We start from the raw sequence: 23,200 nt of genomic DNA, 5'->3' as shown, positions 1-23,200 counted from the left end.
TGAAATACTCGTCCCCCCAAACCAAATGAGTTAGAACAGAGAGGGCTTTTGGGAGCTTGGTGTTTACCAAGTGAAAACTGGAGATGTTCAGATAATGGCCTTACAGTATCTAGCTTTGTCCTGTGTATATTTCAACAGCTGTGCTCAAACTCTACACCAAATGCACTGGATCACAGAGATGTAACACCTAGCTCTTTGTTTCTTGACGTTGTTTCTTGCTTTTTTTTTTTTTTAACTCCGACAACCATGCGAGGAATAAGCCTCAGTATCTGGAGAGCTTAAAGTTGTAGATAATGGTTCTATTTTTTGTTAAAATCAGCATTTGGTCCTTACCGTCTTCTAGTTGTCCATTCAGTGTTTGTGTTAAAAAAAAAAAAAAAAAACTGTGTACAGTCCCAGCTTTCTAAATGAGAATCGAACAGTGGCTTGATAAACAATCTCAGCCAATCAACAAGCTGCTTCAGAGGCATGGGAGAGAGGGGTGCAATTTGATTGGCTGTTGATCTCAAATACTGACAAACTTTCACAAGACCAAAACTGAACCACGAATGGCATCTATAACAATATAATGAGTGGTGCCAACACAGATGTTTCTATTCAGCAAAATACTTTCTCCAGCAAGTTCAAACACTTGTTCTGTTCTGTGGAAAGGATAAAAGACCCAAGCCCATGCAGAGAAAGTCAATTCTGATTCTGATTCCAACATACCCTCTGACTCTAAGCAACAAGACTAGCCTGGGGAATATATAGCCAGGATAATATTCTGATGACCACTACCGGAGGGAGCCACAAAATGCAAATGAACAGCCAACATGGACCTGCCGTTATTTGCAATGCATATGGAGCACAACTCAGGTTACTTAAGAAGAAAAGATAGCGTCCAGTTTGTGTTTGGTTCTGCTGTGCTTCGTCAAGTCATTCCTCAAAACGCCACCTCACAGGCGAGGCAAGTTTGCTATCAGTCTATAGCACACTTCCCTCTGGCCATGCTGCTAAGCCACACAGCCTACACGCTCTCAAGCAGAGCGCATTAGAGATGGGAGGAGAGGGAGATAGGCAGAGAGAGAGAGAGAGCGCACAAGAGAGAGACAGAAAGACAGGAAGAGATGGAGAGAGAGTGGCAGAGAGAAAGAGGAGAGGGAACAACAGAAAAAGAGAAGTAGAGAGAGAGTGAGCGAGTGAGTGAGTGAGTGAGTGAGTGAGAGAGAGAGACAGAGAGAAAGAAAATCTGTCAGAGCTGCAAACTTTCCAGTGGTCAATTACACGCTCTCTTAGCCAGGCGAGATATGGACCTGCGTTACAATAATGTTATACCTAACAGATAATGCTGTGATAACACTGAGGCCTCGTTCCCTCCTCACAGTGCTCATGCTCCATGCAGAGAGCAATCTAATGTACAATGATTCTGCTCTGGGAGGGAATCTTAATGGACCTAATGTCCGTCTGGATTTAACAGCAGAACCGAGAGAGGGAAAAAAACTTGATGACCACAGCGGTTTAGCAGCGGAGAGAGAAGAGGGAGAGGGGGGTTCTGGGGCAGGCAATTGGACTCAGCAGAACAGAACGAGAGAAAGAGACAGAGTGAGGGAGGGCGAGAGTGTGAGGGCAGGAGAAAGAGACACTCAGCAACGGAGTGATTTGGGAGGGTGGGAAGAGATAGAGTGCCCAGAGGGGCGGTTTGGTTCTGCCCAGGTCTCCGCACCAAATACGCTGACCTGGATCCCCGCACTGTTCAGCCAGCGATGAACGCGGCACCTACAGCTCCTAAATCCACTCCCAGCAAACCACTTTAACTCAACCCGCACCATTCCCATTCCACTCCACTTTAAAGCACTTAACCAGCCTTTATTGGGCATCTGCACACTATTATAAAATTACTCACATTATCACTATGCATCGTTCTCGTGGGATTCACCATTTCAATTTGAACTCTGCAATCATCCTGTATAACACTACAGCTGCTTTTTGAGCTGCAGTGAGTTATTGGCGGCCTCACGATGCTATTGTTAGTAACTCCGGTCTGCATAAATAAGGGCCGCTGTGAGGAGCCTGCACGCTAGTGTTGGTGATAGCCACGGTGGGGTTCGGAGGCCCTAACAGGAGAGTGACAATCGTTGAAACCATTTAAGATCAATGCCGTGCTGCGTAATTATAGTGGTCTATGTAATGGTGGCATCAGCGGCAGCTGCTCGGTGCATTTGGAGCCTTTTGCCCTCCTCACTGGGGTGGACAGACAACATTGATCCGGCTGGCGCGGAGCTTTTCATTCTTCTCCTGCAATGGCGGCGGTAGCGGAATCGGAAGAGGCAATCAATGCCAGAAATGTGAGAGAAATGTCAAATCCGTCAACTGATTTAACAGTTTAAAAACAAAACAACAACACACAAATGCTTCCACGCTTCACTCCATGTTTGAAACACATTTTTTTTTCTCAAACTGATCCTGGTTCAACTGCACCTGTACAAACGGCTTCAAAAGCATGACTCACCTAGCGTGACATGACGGTAAACTGACAGGTCGATATCCACTGATGTCAGACGGATCGTAGAGACCTGGGGTGGGGGGTGTGGGGGGGTCAAATTGCCAGATTGATCCACGGGACTGTGAATCTGTGCGTATCTGCATCCAGGCCCTTCGGGGCCGATGCAAGGCTATATTGAATTAGGAGGGATAATCACTTGTCCTAATCAGCTGCATCTGCAGATACATCAGCGATGAAAACGGATGCATTAGGCCAGTGAATGCTTGGCTTAGCTTACGAGGCTCTCTACTGGAAAGAAATTAACACCATGGTAAAACCTTTTGAATTTGTGTACTTCAACTGTTAACATGGTCTTGAGTTCAAAAGTTTAGTGGCACACGTGTTGATGAAAGGATCCGCACTATACTAGGAGAAGCATTTGATCCAAATGTACACCAATTGGGTGTGTTGAATAAATGGGAATACAATAATATGTGTTAAAAAAATGTGTGCAATCTGTGTGAAAAAACACATGATGTTAATACTACGCTTACACCAGTATTTGTGCTGATGCCAGTATTCGTTGGCAACCTATACATTTTCAGTCCCTGTTTAAGGGCTTCATTACAAAGCCGTATATAGAGAGAGAGAGTTTGGCCAACTCCCCTATGTTGGATCCCAATGTTAGATCACCGATATAACAGAATATGCTATGTTGAAATAAATTGCTTATTTTCACCATTGTAACAGGCAATGTTATCATCAATGTTTGTCAATATGTAAAAGGCCCTTACAGAAATATTGGTCTCCAACATGGCACCCATTCGATTCCCTAGTTGGCCACACTCGCTCTCTATACGGCTCTGATTATTCACACAGCACACAATGGATAAGATAGGGAGAAACAGGCCTATGTTTTTCAAGGACAGCACTGAAATTCACTATAATAACGGTCTCATGGATTCCAGACACCACAAATGATAGTCTTTTGACGCTCCACTATGGTTAATGCCTTTAATGATCACACACAAGGGCATCAAGGAGAAAGGTGCTTGTTACCTTCACAGTGGAAAAAGAGAAAATGACAGAAAATAGATGGATCTGTCCAAACCTTGATGCAATTATTTATCATAACTCCACAGCTTTGATTACAGCTATACAGGATATCCACACAGTGCACAGCGCATGCAGCGTCACAAGACTCTTGTGCAATTATTCAAAAAGCACACTGGGGAGACAATTACTGCTCCATAGTGTCAAATACTAAAGCATCTCTTACAAAAACATCAGATGACTGTAACTAACTCCTGATCAAAAATCAGGTGATTACAGGTAATTTAGGGGAGCATTTGAATCCCTTTCAGAACTGATTTAATATCCATTCAAAGTGTTATAAGCAGCAATGTACAATAACGTTCCTAAACATTATGATAAGCTGATATTACTGCTTACTTTTCAAACATTATTTTTCTATTTCAACACTCAGTTATTATGATACTGGAATATGTCATTATCTTGGGTTGTTTGGGTTTTCAAAAACAATAAAGTGACTCAGTGACTTTAAATAGATTTAAATGTGACACAAGCAGTCTGTGTGTGTGTGTGTGTGTGTGTGTGTGTGTGTGTGTGTGTGTGAATCTCTGTGTGCGAATCTGTGTGTGTGTGTGTGTGTGTGTGTGTGTGTGTGTGTGTGTGTGTGTGTGTATGAGTGCATGTGTGAATCTGTGTGTGTGTGTGTGTGTATGAGTGCATGTGTGAATCTGTGTGTGTGTGTGTGTGTGTGTGTGTGTGTGTGTGTGTGCATGTGTGCATCTGAATCTGTGTGTGTGTGTGTGTGTTAGTGTGAGAGAGAGAGAATCTATGTGTGTGTATGACTGACTGAGTGAGTAAGTGAGTGTGTGTGTGTAAATCTCTGTGTGCGAATCTGTGTGTGTGTGTGTGTGTGTATGTGTGCGTGTGTGAATCTGTGTGTGTGTGAATCTGTGTGTGTGTGTGCGTGCATGTGTGTGTCTAAACTTACCCTGAGGTGCTGTGAGAGGGCGTCCATGGTCCTGACACCATCCCACTGGGTGAATATAGGGGCTGCTGGCATCACACCTAACACACACACACACACACACACAAGCCATTTATTTATGACCACATAGAAACAAATGGTGCAATGACACAAATGCAGTAAAATACATACACAAGCTTATGGACCAGTGACATACCGCAGGTCTTCACAATATCACTCAATAAGCATAATACTCAGTTCTTAGAGCTATAGTACACACTATACAGTACACACACACACACACACACACACACACACACACAATAATATTACATATTAGCCTGGGCCATTGGCAAAGATTAAAGAGGTTAAGAAGCAGAGGCTTGACATTACAGTCCACAGATGACTGCACTTCCATTGGTCTTAAGTCTGAAGAAGAGAATCCAAACTTTATGGCAACAGGCTACCTGACTGAAGAGCTGTGCTCCTTGGAATCAGCTGGTTTAGTGAATGGTTGAAAGAAAATGACTTTTGTGGTAAGAGTATTTTTCTTTCTGAAGCCAGGCTACCAGCCTCTGAAAATATACATAAGACTTCACAGCCGCTAAGCACCTCCGGCTTTCTCTTGATTGTCGAAGAAAGTAGGGGGGGAGGGGGTTTAACCATCACTGGCCATTTCCATCTGAAGTCGGTGTGCTTGAAGGACAGAAGAATGGAGAAGAGGTGTGTGTGTGTGTGTGGGTGGGTGTGCTCAAACTTGCATGTGTGCCCACGCTCTGCACAATTAATTTCAAACACACATACTGTAGGGGCATAAACTCACACACATACACAATCCCTCACTCTTCAGGCTACCTGACTGAAGAGCTGTGCTCCTTGGAATCAGCTGGTTTAGTGAATGGTTGAAAGAAAATTACTGTATGTGGCAAGACTATTTTTCTTTCTGAAGCCTGGTTACCAGCCTCTGAAAATATACATAAGACTCCACAGCCGATAAGTCAGCCATCACAAGCAAATAAATCACTCTGAACCGTGCCAATAAATATGTATCTATGCCGATACAAACAGATGTTGGGAGAATTGATTGACTTGTGAGTTATGGTTAGTTGGCTTGCTTGAGAGACAAATGTGAAACAGTGCTGCCCCAGTCTCATCACTCAAACAGAGGCAGGCCGGAGCACTGTTTGGAAAAGCCTCCACTCCACACAGGTGTTGTTCTGGGCTGTTAAGAGGGGAACATTCCCCCGATGGAGTCCAATGAGAAACAGCAGCTGCCAGAGTGGAGGAGAGAGGAGCCACTTCCACACCGTCAGAACAGCACATGAGTGGCAACCCAACACGTGAGGGGAGATTTCAACTGGTTGCTAAAACACATGTGCAGACATCAAACAAAAGGAAGCCACACTCATGCACACACACACACACACACACAGTGCAAAGTGTCATCATCACAGGCCATTTTCATCTGAAGTATATGTGCTTGAAGGACAGAAGGATGGAGAAGAGGTGTGTGTGTGTGTGTGTGTGTGTGTGTGTGTGTGTGTGTGCTCAAACTTGCATGTGTGCCCACGCTATGCACAATTAATTTCAAACACACATATGGGCATCTCACTCTCTCTTTTTCTCTGTCTGTATCTCTCTCTCTCTTTCACACAGACACACTTCAGCTAGGAATGGCCTGTGATGATTAGGCTTTGTGGATATGACAATGACATGAGATACACACACAGAACAGACAAACACATACAACACACACACACACACACACACACACACACAAGAGCAACTATGTGTGTGCGCGGTAGAAATATGTGGGTGCAAACAGGATGTGATTGGTTAACTCTTAGAAACGTATGGACCTGGACACAGGATTAGGAGGGGAGAGCTGAACCTGGACATGGGGAGTTGCTTTCTGCATGTGTGTGTTGAAACCCAGAGAGGGAGCTGTGTGATTGGTGAGGGGGAAATGAGAGAGAAAGAGAAAGAGAGAGAGAGAGAGAGAGAGAGATAGAGAGAGACAGAGCGAGAGAGGCGGAGGAGAAAGGGATTGGGAGTAGAAATCCAGAGAAAGAGAAATTCAAAGATGCAAGAAAGAGCAAGAAGACAAATGATGATGATGATGATGATGATGGGCAAAGATGAAGAGATCAAAAGAAAGGAGATGATCTTATAGAGGAGAAAAAAAGAACAATAAAGACATGACAGGAAAGAAATGGAGAAGGAAGAGAAAATTAGTGGCCAATTACAGTGGGGGATATGGAAAGGAAAGGAAGAAATGATTCTTAAAAAGGATAGTTCAAGGTGGAAAAGATGAGAGAGGGCAAAAGAGAGAGAGAGGGAGAGGGAGAGGGAGAGGGAGAGATGAAGAGTCCAAACGCAGCAGTCATTCCTCACAATTAACGAAAAAACAACCTAATCCTTGAGGAGAGCCTATTTAATACCTCATCAGAGGCCTGGCGCTTTATGCTGGATTGTATCTAATTATACCACCTCAATTCTCCGGAGCTTTCCATTGGCAAAGCCCAGGCATGTGTGCGCCGTTACGTAAAAACAATGAAATGAATCACTCCTTCTTTTCACCCACTCCCTTCCTTCCTCCCTCCTATCCTCCCTCCCTCCCTCCCATCCTCCCTCTCTTCTCCTCTAGTGAGTAAATGCACAGATAAATAGCCCTCAATCAATCAACATCTGTTACAAAGCAGCCGCTCACAGCCCAATCTATGCAGCGTGCGACTCAATCCAAGAATACTCTGTGTAAATATGACCTGTTACGCAACACCATTCAGAGCATTATTTCATTATTTAGAACACAAGGATGAACCAGGTCACACAAAACGTTAATCAGCTGCGAATGGGTGGGGACACATTCAGCTCGGCTCTTTCTATTGTGTGCTGGGTCAGAGCAGTGGGCATGACCTGGGGCAGTCATGGATGATATCACTTATTACTTCATCAGTGGACACACAACAGGACTATATTTGATAAGATGCAGAGCCTTTAATTGAAAGCAAATAAGGGGATGAGAGGAAAGGTAATGGGCACAAGCAAATAAGTAGGTATTTAAGAGGATTTAAGGTGCATTAGATTTGTCCAATGAACCTTGCTGCAAGGACTACTAGTATTAATGGTTTAGAAAATCAAAATTACGTGAAAATATGACTAGGAGATGAGTGGCCGAGAATTAAATGCAAAAACTGAGATTACCTTCAATAAGAAAAAATTAATTCTCAATAACAGAGTGGAAGACAAATGTATCATTACATTACGTTTGGCTTACGCGTTTTTAACCAAAGCGACTAACAGCATGTCAGCCACACACAGCTCTAGAAACCTCAGGGACAGCAGCAGCGCGGCAGTGCAGAGAAGGGGGAGAGGAGTAGAGACTGAGAAGAGAACTTCACAACCGCGACTAAAAAGGGCTCTGCTCTGAGACCGCAGACCTTTATACATTTGCTTTATATACATGCTTTATACATGCTTACGAAAAAAAAACAACCTTACAATTTAATTAAAGGGCCGTTCACACCAAGAACATATAACTATAACTATAACTATAACGATAACTATAAAAATAATATTGATCTCATTAAAGAGAAACTATGCAGTTTTGGCAATTTCTTTGCTGTTTTCTCGCTTTTTGCTCGCAGGTTTTTCTGCAGAGCTCCCCCTACAGCCTCAGAGTATAAGATTTACGACACTCCTCAATCGGTCAGTCTGTCGTTTTCTTCTTCCCTGTTCCTCGGACAACGGTTTACACGCTTTCTGCTTCTTTTCGCTGACTGTCAGGACGAATGATTGAGAACCTCCATCGGTTCATTGTTCTAGCCGGTGCCTGGCGTGTATGTATGTAAATGCAGTAAAGCAATTCGTTACACTCGTTATACTTCCTGACACTGAGGCCGTCTGCCCGCCAGCCCAAAATTCCAAGGGTGGTTTTTCCGCTCACAGGTGCTAGGGGGAAGCTCACCATTCAACCCGAAATTCAATGCCCACCATTCAACCCGAAAAAAGTCATATAACCATTCCAATGACTCCGAAGCTGTTAAGTTAAGGTAAATTAAGCTAAAAAACCTGCATAGTTCCCCTTTAATATGAATGACGAAGTCCACACATAAACTATATGGTACGATATGGTTGGGGATCACTTTCAGAGAGATTTTGAGAATGATAAAAAGCTGACAGCCAATCAGAACCCATTACATTTTAGCCATCACATTCATCAACACAAGGAGAGACTTTTCTTAACGTTGGTCAGTGTAGACGCTCTTATCGTTATAGTTATCATTATAGTGATCATTCCTGATGTGAACAGCCCTGAAGACGCAGCAGTATTCTGTCCCAAATGCATTTGACTGACACATGTAAAATGTTCAAACTAAAATCTTCAACTCAGGAGAAATGAAACAGCTACAGCAGCAGTAGCAGTCCATGTCACATGACTTGAGTTTGCAACTAGAGATTTGCAGGCCTGACATTTTCAACACACAATCTCAACACAAACAGATGTTGTGTTTTCCAAACCAGTTGAGACAATCTCCAATGTAAACATTGCAGATTGGGCTTCGCAGGCAAATTCCAAAGAGGCACATTTTTTGATAAAGTCGCAGGGAAGACCATGCAACATTTCTGCTTCAGATCACAAACTGCATGCAGTGACACCCCTAACACTGAGCTGCCATTGTGTGCGGTCATGAAAAAATGAGAAATACAGTATTGTATTTTTTTATATATCAGTCGTATAAACTGTACTATAGTAGTATAGTTACTAGTTAACCTACTATAGTTACCCCCAGTCAGACAGCCAGCACCTTAACTAACAAACTTCCTGTGGGAAACACTGCTATCCTTTACAGAATGAAAAACTACACACACACAACCTTATACTATGATACAGACACACAGAATGTGCACAAAGTGAAAGGAGGAATATTTTCTGTTGGCTTGAAGTAGAGTTAATTATTGGAGGATTATGAGGTGTGAAAGCCTGATGTCGTACTGCTTAGCACATTCTAACAACATACCTGTGCAGTGTAAAATACATTAATAAAGGGGCATCCCTGTTTGATAACATCTAGGAAGTCTGCTGTCAACGACCTTTTATTCTCAGTTAACAAATTAATAAGGCCACCATAAACATCACAAACTGTGCCAAAAATCCAATAAAGGAAGTGTCCTCTACTCCCATTGCATTTGCTACGGTCACTAGCATTTCATAGCTGCTTTTAAACAAATGCCACGGTCTTATCTGTGCCTTACCAATAGTCGTATGTGTCATCCCAGTTGTCGAAGTGAACCAGAAATCGATTGTCGGCGACGTCGGCCACTGTTGCCACGCACACCAGACACGGATTCTTCCTGTCCACCGCCTCCAACTTCATGCCGACTTGAAATTTCGAGTTGGTCGAGGTCTGATCGAGAGAAGCACTAGTCACTAAACCTGTCAATGCAGCTCTTCCTACACAGCAACTGCACCATTTCAAAGGAGAAGTTCCCATATTGTGTAGTCCCAGACTAAAAGATTTTTTCAATGGAGATTTTCTTTTAGTTAAGGACTAGTCTTCATCCATGTATAGGAAACCTGCCCTTTATGTTTATGACTTGTCTACCCATGGTCTATCGCAAAGTTAACCCATTGAAAAGTGACATAAAAAATAAGCAAACAGACTGCAGTGACAAACTATTCAGACTAGACTAGACAGTGACACACACACATATATTTTTTATATTTTTTTTTTTTTATATGCAGTGTCCACAAAAATAACTTCTAAAATTAAATTCAGCCATTAGGGAGGAATTTAGCTCCCCAATCCTCAGTCTACTCTGATAAGATTGTTCTGCATTTCCCCCCCAGTCCCACAGCATACTTTCTTGGAAGCTTCTAGACTAGATAACATGGTACACACACACTCTCCCTCTGCACAGCTTGTCTGGGCACTTTGAATACACATTGTAAAGGTTAGCCCTGCGGCATTTCCACACTGTGGCATGGAAAGACCTTTTGCGTCCCATTGGAGACTTTGCGCGATGTGGAGAGAGAGAAGGTCAGCTGTATGCTGCATAGTTTATCTGTTTATTTATTTATTTTCAAAACACACTGGAGCCACTTACACTGTTTGGGGCTTTGAACAGATTCTTTGGTGCAGCCTGAGCATTGCAGGCCTCTAGGTACTTCTCCCAGTTAAACTCATTCGCTTTATAACCTGAGACAGGACGCAGAAAAAAAGAAGGGAATGGAAAGGCGGGAGGACAAGAAAGAAAGAAAGAAAGAAAGAAAGAAAGAAAGAAAGAAAGAAAGGAGGAGGAGAGGGAGGCATAGGGAGGAGAGAAACAGAGACATTGCATAATGAGAACAAATGGAATTTAGGCGCTCATTCAGACCAGTCTATTTGGGTTACAGACTATTTGAAAACTCATCACAGATGAAATTGGTGTGCTGGGGGGCTGGGGGGAACAAGCACACATTCATATGCAGAATAATGTGCTCAGCAATTACAGAAAATATGACTGCAATGTTTACTTCTGGTGTCTTGCAGAAGGTTGCAGAGCGTAACCCCTTGAAAAATGCATAGAAAGTTATGGAAGTTTTTATAACCCAACATGGAAAACTTCAATTGAAGATTTTTTATTCATATTCTTCAAAGTACATTTTAAAGGTTTTGTATTCCCTAAAACAAGTAGCCTAATTTATTTGCTTCAATTAGGCCCTTTTTTATTTCCTCAATAAATTTTCTTCTATTTGAACCTTCTAGCCCCAAACTCAGTTACTACTTTGTTACTTTTGCTATAGGCTCCTTTTACCCAAAGCTCCTTAGTAAAAAAAAAAAAAAAAGCCATTCAAATCTTTTTTAACCCTTCAGCAGGGGAGTTTTGAACATTCTAACATTCTGTTCCGCAACAATGTAAGGTTCTAAAATTCTATGTTGAATTCAATGAACCCAGATATTCTTTAGAACATTCAGTTTTCAACATTCCCATCACACCGGTGTGTCAGTTCCGTCTTAATCTAGGCTATATATTGAAGGAGAGGAGTGTGACGTGCGTTATAAGTCGTGTATGTCCAGACAGTCTATTTGTATGGTCATATCAATTAAGATCATATAGCTTTGTGTTCCTGCGTGTAGCAGTCTTCGCGAACAGGTGGTCTATCTATAAGATAGCCTATAGGGGATCATTAATGACGTCTGTCTTGGTGAATGACCCATGATCATGGTCAGTGCTGTGTGTCACTCACCTTTAGGGGGATGGAGTTTGTGATCAGTTTCCTCACACCAACCAGCCGGTCTGATGTCAGGAGAATCTGCATTTACCCAGAAGTCATAGCACTCTGAGTACCCATCTATGTGCAGGCGTAACCGATAACCAATCACCTTGAAGCACAAACACAGACTACTATTACCAAGTTATCAAGAAAAAAAGGTCTGTTCTGGTCAATTGGCCCTTATAGGCATAAAATGAAGGAAGCATATTCAGCACTGTGGACCTTACTGTATATATATATATAGCTATATTCACAAAATGACAATTAAGCTTACATACATAACTTTGATGTTATACTATTAACTTCAATATAAAATGTACATTAATTTTAGGTGGGCATCATTTCATAAGACTCTAAAGAGTGAACTAAACCACATTACATCCCTGTGCCAAAACATCTTTTGATTGATATTGATATTACCAATGGGAACACTGAAAATGAAGAGGATCTTGTAAAAAAAAAAAAATGAATCACAGTCTTATGAATCATGAAAATACTCTGCAAACTCTGAAAGGCGACTAGATCAACCATGGCAAGGATTGATTGAAAAATCTGCAGAGGTCACCAAGTGTGTAGTGAGATAAACAAATTAATTAACAAACTGTAAATAAGTGTGTTGTCTTGGTTAAATAAAATCATCTGGAGAACAAGTAAGCTAGCAAGTATTCAATGAGTGACAGCTTGTACTCAAAGAATTTAGGCTTGGTAACAACATAATCAACTGTGATTTAACATTATCCTTGTCCGTGCCTGAAAAAAGAGGGGCGTATAAACTAAACAGGTTGGCTTTCAAATGAATCCAAAGGTTTCTTTTATGGGCTACACACAGTGAACACACAATGAGGTGAAGCACACACTAATCCCGACGCAGTGAGCTGCCTGCTACAGCGGCGCTCGGGGAGCAGTGAGGGGTTAGGTGCCTTGCTCAAGGGGCACTTCAGCCGTTCCTACTGGTCAGGGTTCGAACTGGCAACCCTCCTGAAGCACTAACCAGTTAGGCCACGGCTGCCCCGTAATGGGACACCTCTGTTTCCCTGCGGATAACCCTAGGAGACAAACTGAGGAGGAGTCCTCACCTCGGCCACGGACAGCACGCAAAACATGGAGGGGTGCAGCGGGTCAATGCCCTCCAGGCGCATCCCCACCTTAAAGCCATTTCTGCCGTGGGGGAACGACTGGTACTGGAGAGAGAGAGGGAGTGAGAGAGAGAGAAAGAGACAGAGAGAGAGAGAAAGATGGAGAGAGGGGGGCGGAGAGACAATGAGAGAGAGAGAGAGAGATGGAGAGAGGGAAGACAGAGCAACAGAGGGAGAAAAAGGGAGGGAGGGAGGAAGAAAGAAAGAAAGAAAGAACCAAAGAATGAAAATAGGTGTCAGAAAGGAAATGGGAAAGAAAGACATAAAAAAGAAAAAGAAATTAAGAAAAAGAATGAATAACACAAAAGGGAAACGGATGAAAATTACTCACTGTTCAAAACCTTGATGACGGACAAGTGAGTAGTAGATTATACACAGTTTTATATTTCAATGAAAAGGAATAGGTGGTGTGCTGTTGGTGGCGGTGTGTTAAAAGGCAGTCTACTGTAACTGTGGACACACCATTAAATTAAAAAAGCAGAACAAGGGGACACAGAAATAAGTTGCAATGTCCTCCATAAAACCTTGCTTGATTGACAAACAATCGTCGCTGCCGGGAACACACACACAAAGGTGTCGTAAATCAAATGCAATTTAGTTTTTCTCTTCAGAGCTGGAGAAGGTGATGTGATTTCAGGACCAAACAGGAACTACGGTTCTCAGAAGTATGTGTGTGCACACGCAGCTCTCTTCTCTCTTTCTCTCTCTCTCTCTCTCTATCTCTCTTTCTATGCAGAGCCTGACCAAGTTAGTTGCCATGGAAACAGCCGCTCGCTTGCGCTGCTGCATGGAACAGATGTCCCGTCAAATCCCCTCAGAGAAATTCATCTGTGCGCCATGTTCGGAGAGTAGCGGATTTAGGGCCCTATCTGCATCGCTGTGTCCGAAGGGGACCCAATCCCAACCAAGCTCTCCTAAAAGACGCCTTCTCCATCTCTCAAACACACTGGCCTATGTATATACAGTACCGATTCATAGTAAAAGCTGTATACCCTAATTTGTTATTACAACTGCAAATTTGCAGCAAAGCCTTGGTGGCCATGAGGTCTGGGAAGAATGGGGGCCAAGGAGAGTTCATAGTGACCAGTCTAGTAATATCAATAGCCCCCCTGGGGCTGCTCTGCTCTATTATGTTCACAATCACAGCTACACACTTGGGCTCAGTGGAGATGGCCACCAGTTACTAGTACAAATGTATCGGGAGTCCATGTGAGAGAGGATGCAGAGTACAGCCTTTGCATGAAACTCTCTACATAACTTACTTTACAGATCTCTTTTGTGAACATGTCCTTAGTCTCAATATTTGAGACTAAGTTATTATTATATTATTATTATTATTATTATTATTATTACTAGTGCAGTGCCTGTTCAAACATGTTATTCCTGTAGAAAACCCATAGCCCAATGACATGCTTGCAGGTAGGCCTGCTTTAAAAATAGGATGATGGGGAAAAACATCACTTCAGCTAAGCTTTCAATAATGAATACTGAATATTATAGTATAATATAATAAATGTGCAGTGAGAAGAATTTAAGCATGGCTTCATGTGACATTTTTTTAAAGTTCAAAATTACACAAGCCTAATAGCTGTTTTGAGTCAAAAGGAGTGATGTTTATTTAGCCTATTGAATAACTTGATGATAGAGAAGATAAACCATTTTGTGGAATGATGCATCATCATATGAAATTATGTGACTTAAAAACCATCTCTGGTAGCCTGTAAGTGACATCACGCTCCATCTGCCACTTGTTGTCTGTAGCTGGTTATGCTTTGCATGTAGGACATTCTGAAACATCCTTAAATTCGGCACCATTATCACTTGTTTCAAATTGGGACTTTGCAGTTGGAATTGTCGTTCGTTTATTCAAAGTCTAAAAACAGTCCAAAGTAGCCTGAGCTATTTATAAGTGTCTGTTTATTGCACATTGTTTTTTACGTCGTTTTGAACAGCCATTGCATACCTGTGTTTGTTGGCATAATGTTGCAATATCCACAGAATCGTTTTATGCAAGCGTTGCATACATACATATAACTTTTTACTCTTGTAGCCTACACTAATTGGGTTCTGCCAAAGCCCCGCTGCTATCCTCTCTGGTAGCCTACAGTGCTGAATGAGAGGGGTAGTGGCTACATAGAGTGGAGAAACCCAATGTGTGCCTATTTTACTGATATAGTTACCCATATCTTTTGCATTTCTTATCCAAACAATGTCAAAGTTAGCACTGCACTAATTTGTGCCCATAGCAAGACACCTGTCAAGTTTGAAATCAGTTGGACGAATGGTTCGACAGATATGCGGTTAAACACACAAACACACAGACAGACAGACAGACAGACAGACATTTCTGTCATTTATAGACAGATTATTACTATTAAGAGCACTTCCATTCACCTTTAATGAAAGTCAAGGTAAATATTGTGGTAAAAACCACTTAATAAACGCTTCGACTGATGCTATTCACACTGCACTGTGACTATATAAAATGGTGCTCACTTTACCCTCCCACTCCATCTCCCTCTCTCTCACACACACACACACACACACACAGGTTTTATTATTGTGCCACAGAGATCCATTAAAACGTGACAGCGACCCTGCCTCCCTGTGAAGGAGGAACCTGCAGATATAGCACATCTTCATAAATGCTGCTGTCTGCGTGATGCACAACAAGCACTTCACCAGCAATAATGCGATTGTAAAAAGGCATATTGATTTATATTGTTTCTTTTTTTGCAATGTTAAGCATACAATTTCAAAAAGGCATAAAAAAGTAAGAACTTGGCAGTGGCAGTTATCTTTCCATTTCTACTTTGAAATTGGGTCCTACAACAACAGTTCTTTTAAACAGTTTCTTTCTGTGACTGAGTTCTGTTATCGACTGGATTTGAGAGAGAGGTCAAATGGAAGCACACCTTTCGTTCAGTGCTAGGTTACCTAGAGACATATCTAGTTTGTGTTGCAAAACAACTACTGTCGTGTCAACAAAGATATTACAAATAATGTTAAAAACCTGTTGCATTAGACCAGATTCTCCTGAAAATCGTTGACAGTAGATTAACATAAAAATATTATCACAAATTATGGCAAACAATGTTTTTGTTTTTACTGATGCCCTCAACGCAGAAGTTTAAAATATTTCAAGAATCTGTAACCTGCCAAATGAATGCAAACAACATGACCCTTATAGCTTCAAACAACTGGAGGAGTCTTTGGGTATTTGTCTTTGCCTGTTTCTGCTGTGTGGTGTGTGATGAATGGGGCACCCCGAGTCCTGACTTTACCTCAGTGAAGAGGCGTAGGGGCGCAGCAATAGCGACCTCCTCCCCCAGGTACTGCTCCCATGACCACGGCCTCTTCTTACCACTCACTGTACCGACACAAATAGCACATCCGGTCACACATCCGCCTCGTCTAACTTCATTACCACTAGGTATACACTGCAAAAAATCAAATCTAACCAAGTGTTATTAATCTTATAGACCAACAATCTATTTGGGATTGTTTTTAGTATGAAGAGACTTACCTAACACTCTCTCGAAAGATCATTTTGACTTAATTTAGGAGGACTGACTTATTTTAAGGAGACTTACTGTATTAAGACAAATATACTTAACACACTGGCAGACAAATTTGCTTGTTTTCAGGATGAGACGTCTTAAAAAGGAATCTATTTTACGAGAAAGAGCTAGGTAAGTCTCTTTATCCTGAAAACAATATTAACTAGATTTTCTTATCTTAATATAAGATTAATAAAACTTGGTAAGATTGTATTAGATAAGCAGTTTTTGCAGTATTTTAATACAACAGATGCTCAACAATTAGTAATTATGCACAATGATACAGACTACTATGGGGAGCTAGGCTGCAGACAGGTAAAGCATTCACACATGGTGTTTTGAAATAAATAATTATTTGGCTATTTTTTTGGAGAACAAGCACCGACCTTGTGAAGTGGACTTATTCTTCATCTTTGTAGGATCTTCTTTTGGTCGTTCCTAAGAGGAAAAAATGAAAGTAAAAAAACAGGTCAAACACTTTGAAACTGCATGACAAGAAGTCAAGTACTATAATTCGCCATCAAATTATAAGGCTGTGCGGTATATACATCGGTTACGATAATATCTTATTTGTAGTTTTAACAATGTGCGAGCTGTCTTATTGAGTAGCTGTTCTTAAACTGTTATGTCCGGTCCACAACATGGACACTGCCAGGTCCACAGTCCACACGCAGGGCATGTCACTCCTTAATTCAATCACGCTTCTGCATCATAGAACCGCAAAGCAACAGAAAACAAAAACAAAAACAAATGCTATGAGGGATTTCAAGATTGGCCACTGTGGTAAATCCCCTACCTACAGCACAAGTGATTTAAATATTCTATGTTCCAAGTTTTCATGAATGTAATAGATATTAACTAATATCCACCTAACAAGAAAGAAATTATATACTATAAGGTTGGGTGAAAAAACGATCACAATAAAACTATTTATATCAATTTAGATAGATTATTATTGATCATTTTTAACAACCTAAAAATGGCTCAATTTGACCTGTTAGCCAAACTGGCTAAAGCCAGGCACATGGTTTTCCATTTGTATGCAGCAAATGCTACCTTTATGAGTCATTTCTTTTTTTTTTAAGTATATATTTTTTGGCCTTTTTATGCCTTTAATGATAGTGACAGTGGAGAGTGACAGGGAGAGAGAGCAGGGGTGGGATCCGGAAAGGACCACGGGACGGGAATCGAACCCGGGTCGCCGGCGTACGGTGCAGGTGCCCCAGCCAGTTGCGCCACAGCTCGGGTCTTTTATGAGTCATTTCTAAGGCATTATACCCCATGTAATTTATAAGGCTAAAAGTATCTTATCAAGACATTTATGAACAAGTGCTTGTTCACCCTTCAAATGGATTTGAATTATCAATCCAAAAGCTAATCGGAATATCTTTTATGGGATGGGATTGTGACGTCAGCAACATTTAGGACAGTTTAGGACACAGAATCTATGGTAGAGAATGAATGAGTAGTGATGGTCATGGTGATGGTGATCGTCAAAATCATGGTAGAATAGTAAATAGTTGCACTTATCAACTACCTATATATTTCCATAACTAATATGGAATACGTTTCATTTATTATCTCTACATTGAATATTTGTCCATGTTAATGGTGCAACCACACATAGAAACACTGTTAAACGTGTTACTCGTTGCATGCAATAATATCAAGGAATGGTCATGATGGGCAGTTTTTGAGTGTGAATGCTTTACATGTATATATGTTTTTGTGCTCTTTCTTATCAGTTTGAATGTAAGGCATTTTGATGAAACTATTAAATAAATAAAATCATGTTATATTGCCCAGGCCTAGTATAATAAGACTTTTAAAAAACATTAAGAATGCACAATATTGTCTAAAAATCATTATCAACAAAATCCTATTACTTTTTGTTCAGTATCGCACACTTCTATGATATCATCAAATCATTCCTAGAAAGACCATTTGAAGTTCGGTTGAATTTGATACTCACTCTCAAACAGTATTCATCTGTCACACCTCTTGAATTCAAACTTGCTTTCTTCTTCTTGTCCTTCTTATCCTCTGCCTGCATCATTAGAGACAGGATAGATTCTAGAAAAAACACAAGACATGTGGGCAAAAATGAAGTTAATTAAGAAGGTGAGGTTCTTGATCAACATGAGGTTAATTTTATGAGCCACCAAATATCCTGCAGTGCTGGCTGCCCTTATGGTGTCCCGCTCCGTTTCCCTTGTACTGGAACTGAGCTTGAAACAAAGTTCTCTCTCTTTAGAATGCACTTCAAATGCCACATAAATGCACCCCACTACATACCACTGTACGCAGAGTCAGTGGAAAGCAGTTAATCACTCTTGAATTATTTCAGTGGCAATTAAAAGGTAGTATCATACTGCCTGAACACTGACGTTCAGCCAAATCGACTGTTTAAATGATGTGGCTGTGATTCACCTTTAAGAGGTCCTCTTTGTTATTACATTGACGGGAAAAAACACATTGCACACATTTGCCACAGACATTAAGTCATTAAATCATAAGCATACATAGCATTCTGCAAAACCACTGTATTTGTACACTGTACAAAAACAGTACAGTATCTTGTGAAAGCTTCAGAAATGTCAAAACACATTGACTTAGTGAGCCCATTCTGTTTGAGCTCAAAATCTTAACAGAAGGTCTACCACGTTTTATGTGTAAACTGCATGTGGGAAGGAAATTAAATGTGCAGGGGTCACTGAGAGAAAGGCCATGGGCCTCAGATTTCCCAGCAGGCAATGCTCCAAGGGAGACGCAGGGCCGCGGCAGCAGAGAGGTGGAGAGGGCAGATTAACTGGGCTTGCTCTGATGCACACTGTGGCTAAAACGCTCACTTAAAAACATCATGGGGGACTTTGCACAGCCACCAAGCAATTTTAGACAGCCTCCCCCAACCCTCGGATGTTACTTCAACGGATTCAAATGGTAAAACCATTCTGCAGCAGTAAGATATTCTGTGTTTATGCCACAATATTAGTGCTGATAAACAGTCTCATTGGTTCCAATGATGTTCACTGAACTGCTGCAAAATGTTAATCGCATAATCACCCAACTTCGCATAATCACCCGACTTCTGAATAGACCTAATTTAAGCTTTTCTTGCTAGAATAACTGAGAAAAATAAAGATGTGGCCGCACTGGCAAAATGCTGCTGACCAGCTCCATTTAACCACCCATTCCTCAGTGGACTCTTGGGTTTCATCTGATGAAGGCTTCCATTTAGACAAATGCCTTTAAATTACAGGGGTGGGACACAGAGAGCCAGAGTTTAACATACTGACTCACCGTTTGGTATTTGCTCCCACCCAGGGCTCCCTAGCAGGGACACAGTCTCCAAGAGGCCATTCCAATCACGCTTGAGCTCTGCTTCTCCAAATGCCTTCGGAAAAACCTGGAGAGGATGGAGAAAGAACATAAATCCCAGCACCGGTTTTTGAGGAAACCTAGGCTATCTTCTTTATGTCACCAGCGAGAGTGGACCTGTTGAGGGAGATTTTGAGTTTAGCAAAAAAGTAGTAGTACCTGATGAGGTGGAAGGGAAATAAGTTGAGTGAATGAGAGAGACAGATAGAGAAAGAAAGGGAGAGGAGGTTACTGTGTCAGTTACAGAGAAAGATGTGAGTACATGAAAAATAAAGACAAGAGAACATGAGAGAATGTGTGAGAGACAGAAAGACCAAGAGAAAGGGACTGAATGTCAAACTGAGAGAGAAAAAGAGAGAGAGAGAGAGAGAGAGAGAGAGAGAGAGAGAGTGCAAGCGTGAGACAGTGACAGACAGAGAGAAAGTGAGAGGGCAGGGTATTCACCCGGGGTGAAGTTAGTCCTAAAGCTGCTGATTAATGCTGAGTAGAAGCCAAGGTAGCAGGTCAGCTTTCCTGCCCTTGTGGAACATCATTGTTCTCATTGAGGACACAGCCATTCAAACACTGAGATTAATTCAGGGAACAGCGCAAAGTTCTACATTCAGGGCAAAAGACGCATCAGAAACAACAGCACATGCAATACATGGTGCACAACCTCAGGGACATTTCACAACAGCTGTACACTGAAATGACTGTTTACGATGATTTTGAGCGGAAATGCTTTTGATCTAGCCGGGTACTCTCCAGTGTAAGTCATCCCTGTAACCTGAGGCACCGCATGATGGCTAATTTGTGGACAATTCTCTCTTGGGAACGAGAAAGCTCATTTCAATGTGCAGCCTAATCTGTACATGACTATCGCTTCCATATCGCTGTGACAGCTGCAGAAATTGCTACTACAAACCAGGCTTGTGCAAAATTCCAGAATTGAATTAAAACTGGCTCTTAAATTCTAATTCAATTCTTGAATTTCACTTGCATTTCAATTAAGGTAGCAAACAGGAAGCAGAATTGCAATTCGAATTGTGCACAACCCTGCTACAAACATCACACACCTAACAAATGATAAAACAATTTCATCCCCATGGCATCTAGTCAAATACAAACACAAAACATTTGTCATGAATGTCTCAGACTGTTGATTTGTCAAAATATGCTAAAACACCTTATTGTTATAATATATTTTTTAAACCACAGCAGCATCAGAAAAAGGCTCGACAGACATAAACAATTACCACGCATCTCAAGAGAGTTCAAGACAGGAGAAATCAATTCCATTTCATCCATTATGGGCCAATCTAGATTAAGGTATTGTTCAGCAGTGGCAAATGAGCCCTGTTACACACATTGCAGAGAGGTACCGGCCTGCATTTAATCAGCGTAATGGCCGCCAGGGGGGCCATGCATGTAAACACTTAGGGAGAGGCAGAGACGGACCCAGCGATAAATCCTCGCTCTCTCAGCCGTTTAGTAGCTGGACCTGGACATGATCACACATCAATCCATATTTAAAAACAACAACAACTTTACCTGAGTTGGAAAGATTAGCGTTACCGATGTGAAACATACATAATGCAATCACATGAATAATGGCAGGGATGATCACAATAATTGAATGAGTATTTTTCATTATATGCATCAGTATTGTTTTCTGCCAGCTGAGTTTTTTCATCACACTTATTAACATTTGTCAAGGCTTTAGGAGTTAAACCTTACGCAAACATCAGCCACTAATCTGCAGCCTAATAAAGAGCAAAGAGAAGACAGACACCAGCAGAGCCAGAAAAGAATCCATCTGATTCCTTTTGTTTCCAGCAAAATAGAGGCAACGTCTGATTATTCTGCGCTTGCTCAAACACTTCTATTACAAAGACGATAAAATCTAGGCTACAAATGAGGGAATCAAAAAACTGCTTTTGCAATCAAGTCACAATTCAGCCTGTCTCTGAGATCCTTAAAGTCCTTCAGCCAACTCTAAATCAGATCCCCTTCTCTCTGGTTAGGCGCTTCAGTGGGGTAATTGCTGGCACTTTGACTCTGTGAAGACACACTACATTCTGAACAACTGTTGCTCTCACTCACTGTAAGCCCATCAGGTGAAAAGATAAACCGTAATCTCCCTTAATCTGAGTGTAATACATTTAGGTGCTCCATAGACAGCGATGAAGAAGACATATCTCTGACACATCAGCGGGTGAGCTCATTATTGTAGTTGCGGTCCACTGCGTGCTGACGTCCTTTAATCTCCACGTCATCGGAGACCGTCCATCTCACTCAGGCTTTTTGGGGGAATTCAAAACATCCACCTGGCAAAACTGACCTTTCAGCTGTTAAGGTGCATATTAAATGTCAGTTCCTGCCATGTTTATAGATTCCCTATCTCGCTTATCACTGTGCTTCCCCGTAAATTATTACGGGAATCTTATCAGACCAAATCAGACACCTGAGAGGATCAACAAGTGGTCTAGACTCTCACTGTCCTCCCGTCAGGATCCACTCTGCAAGTGTTTAATCTGTCGGCTCAAATATCCTTCATAGAAATCAATATTGTTTTTTCTCGACCCATGGCCTTTTTTGTCCTTCTTTAGCTGATGGTGAACTCAAACAAGCAGCGGGGTAGAACCAAGCTGAGGCTTTCCCCCCCTGCAGCAATGCCGTTCATTTGCATCTGCAGATTTGCACTAAGTCCAGTGCTTTTTCCCCCTTCATCCCGCTTTCAGCCTATTAGACGATGAATAATGTTTTGTCTCAGGCAACAATATCTTTTATCAGACCACCCACCCCTTCCATTTGGGCACAAGGAAGAAGGAGTGTGTATGGGATGGGTGGGGATGGTGGAGATAAAGCTCAGGTTTTAGTTCCTGTATTAAGCAAACACCCTGGTCCTCTTTCAGTGCTAAAGAACAACTCAATGGGCCCGCAGACCAGCTTGTCGGCTGATGTCCACCTCTTTTCTAACGGTGCATGTGTGTGTGGTTGAGGGGGGTATGCAGTCGCTCTATCGACATCATGTGCGCCGGCGCGTCATCCATCAGAGAGAGACAGGCCCTCGCTGAGTGATTAACATCTGCACATGTTGTGACAAAAACGTGGCACGCGGGGTAATTGGATTTCAACAACAGCGACCACGAGGCCACCGGAGTGCACGAGGCCACCGGAGTGCAGGCCTTTCCCCAACACCCCTCCACACCAGGCTCACACAATGGAAGAACATGGAGGGAATTTGTTTGGTTTTTTTTTTAAAAAAAAAAAATAAATAAAAAAACAAACTACTTTTGGAAATTGAAGGTGGCTGTCTGCTGAGTGGGTCTAGAAAGACCAGACTTGTGCTTTGACGTTGGTCACTGCAATGCAAGCAGGCAGCAGGAAGAGGCAAGGGTTTACCATGAGATTCATTCTACCACAAATTAC

General features: G+C 41.8%; 1 protein-coding gene across 1 annotated transcript in view; it reads right to left on the bottom strand.

Moving 5' to 3' along the window:
* Nucleotides 1-23,200, bottom strand: part of LOC125309329 (lethal(3)malignant brain tumor-like protein 4) — an 84,925-nt gene that overhangs the window by 57,811 nt on the left and 3,914 nt on the right. Inside the window, exons 2-10 of the mRNA XM_048266154.1 lie at nucleotides 19,712-19,817; nucleotides 18,384-18,484; nucleotides 16,798-16,849; nucleotides 16,136-16,221; nucleotides 12,792-12,896; nucleotides 11,689-11,824; nucleotides 10,566-10,657; nucleotides 9,714-9,865; nucleotides 4,482-4,558 (exon numbers count right to left, since the gene is read on the bottom strand). Of these exons, the coding sequence (XP_048122111.1) occupies nucleotides 4,482-4,558; nucleotides 9,714-9,865; nucleotides 10,566-10,657; nucleotides 11,689-11,824; nucleotides 12,792-12,896; nucleotides 16,136-16,221; nucleotides 16,798-16,849; nucleotides 18,384-18,467 (784 nt within the window). The 5' untranslated portion in view covers nucleotides 18,468-18,484; nucleotides 19,712-19,817. The remainder of the gene's footprint in view (nucleotides 1-4,481; nucleotides 4,559-9,713; nucleotides 9,866-10,565; nucleotides 10,658-11,688; nucleotides 11,825-12,791; nucleotides 12,897-16,135; nucleotides 16,222-16,797; nucleotides 16,850-18,383; nucleotides 18,485-19,711; nucleotides 19,818-23,200) is intronic.

This window comes from Alosa alosa, chromosome 16 (assembly GCF_017589495.1).
Source record: "Alosa alosa isolate M-15738 ecotype Scorff River chromosome 16, AALO_Geno_1.1, whole genome shotgun sequence".
In the NCBI taxonomy this organism is placed as follows: Eukaryota; Metazoa; Chordata; class Actinopteri; order Clupeiformes; family Clupeidae; genus Alosa; species Alosa alosa.
The sequence above is the reverse complement of the archived record's forward strand: the minus strand, read 5'-3'. Positions and strand labels throughout refer to the sequence as shown.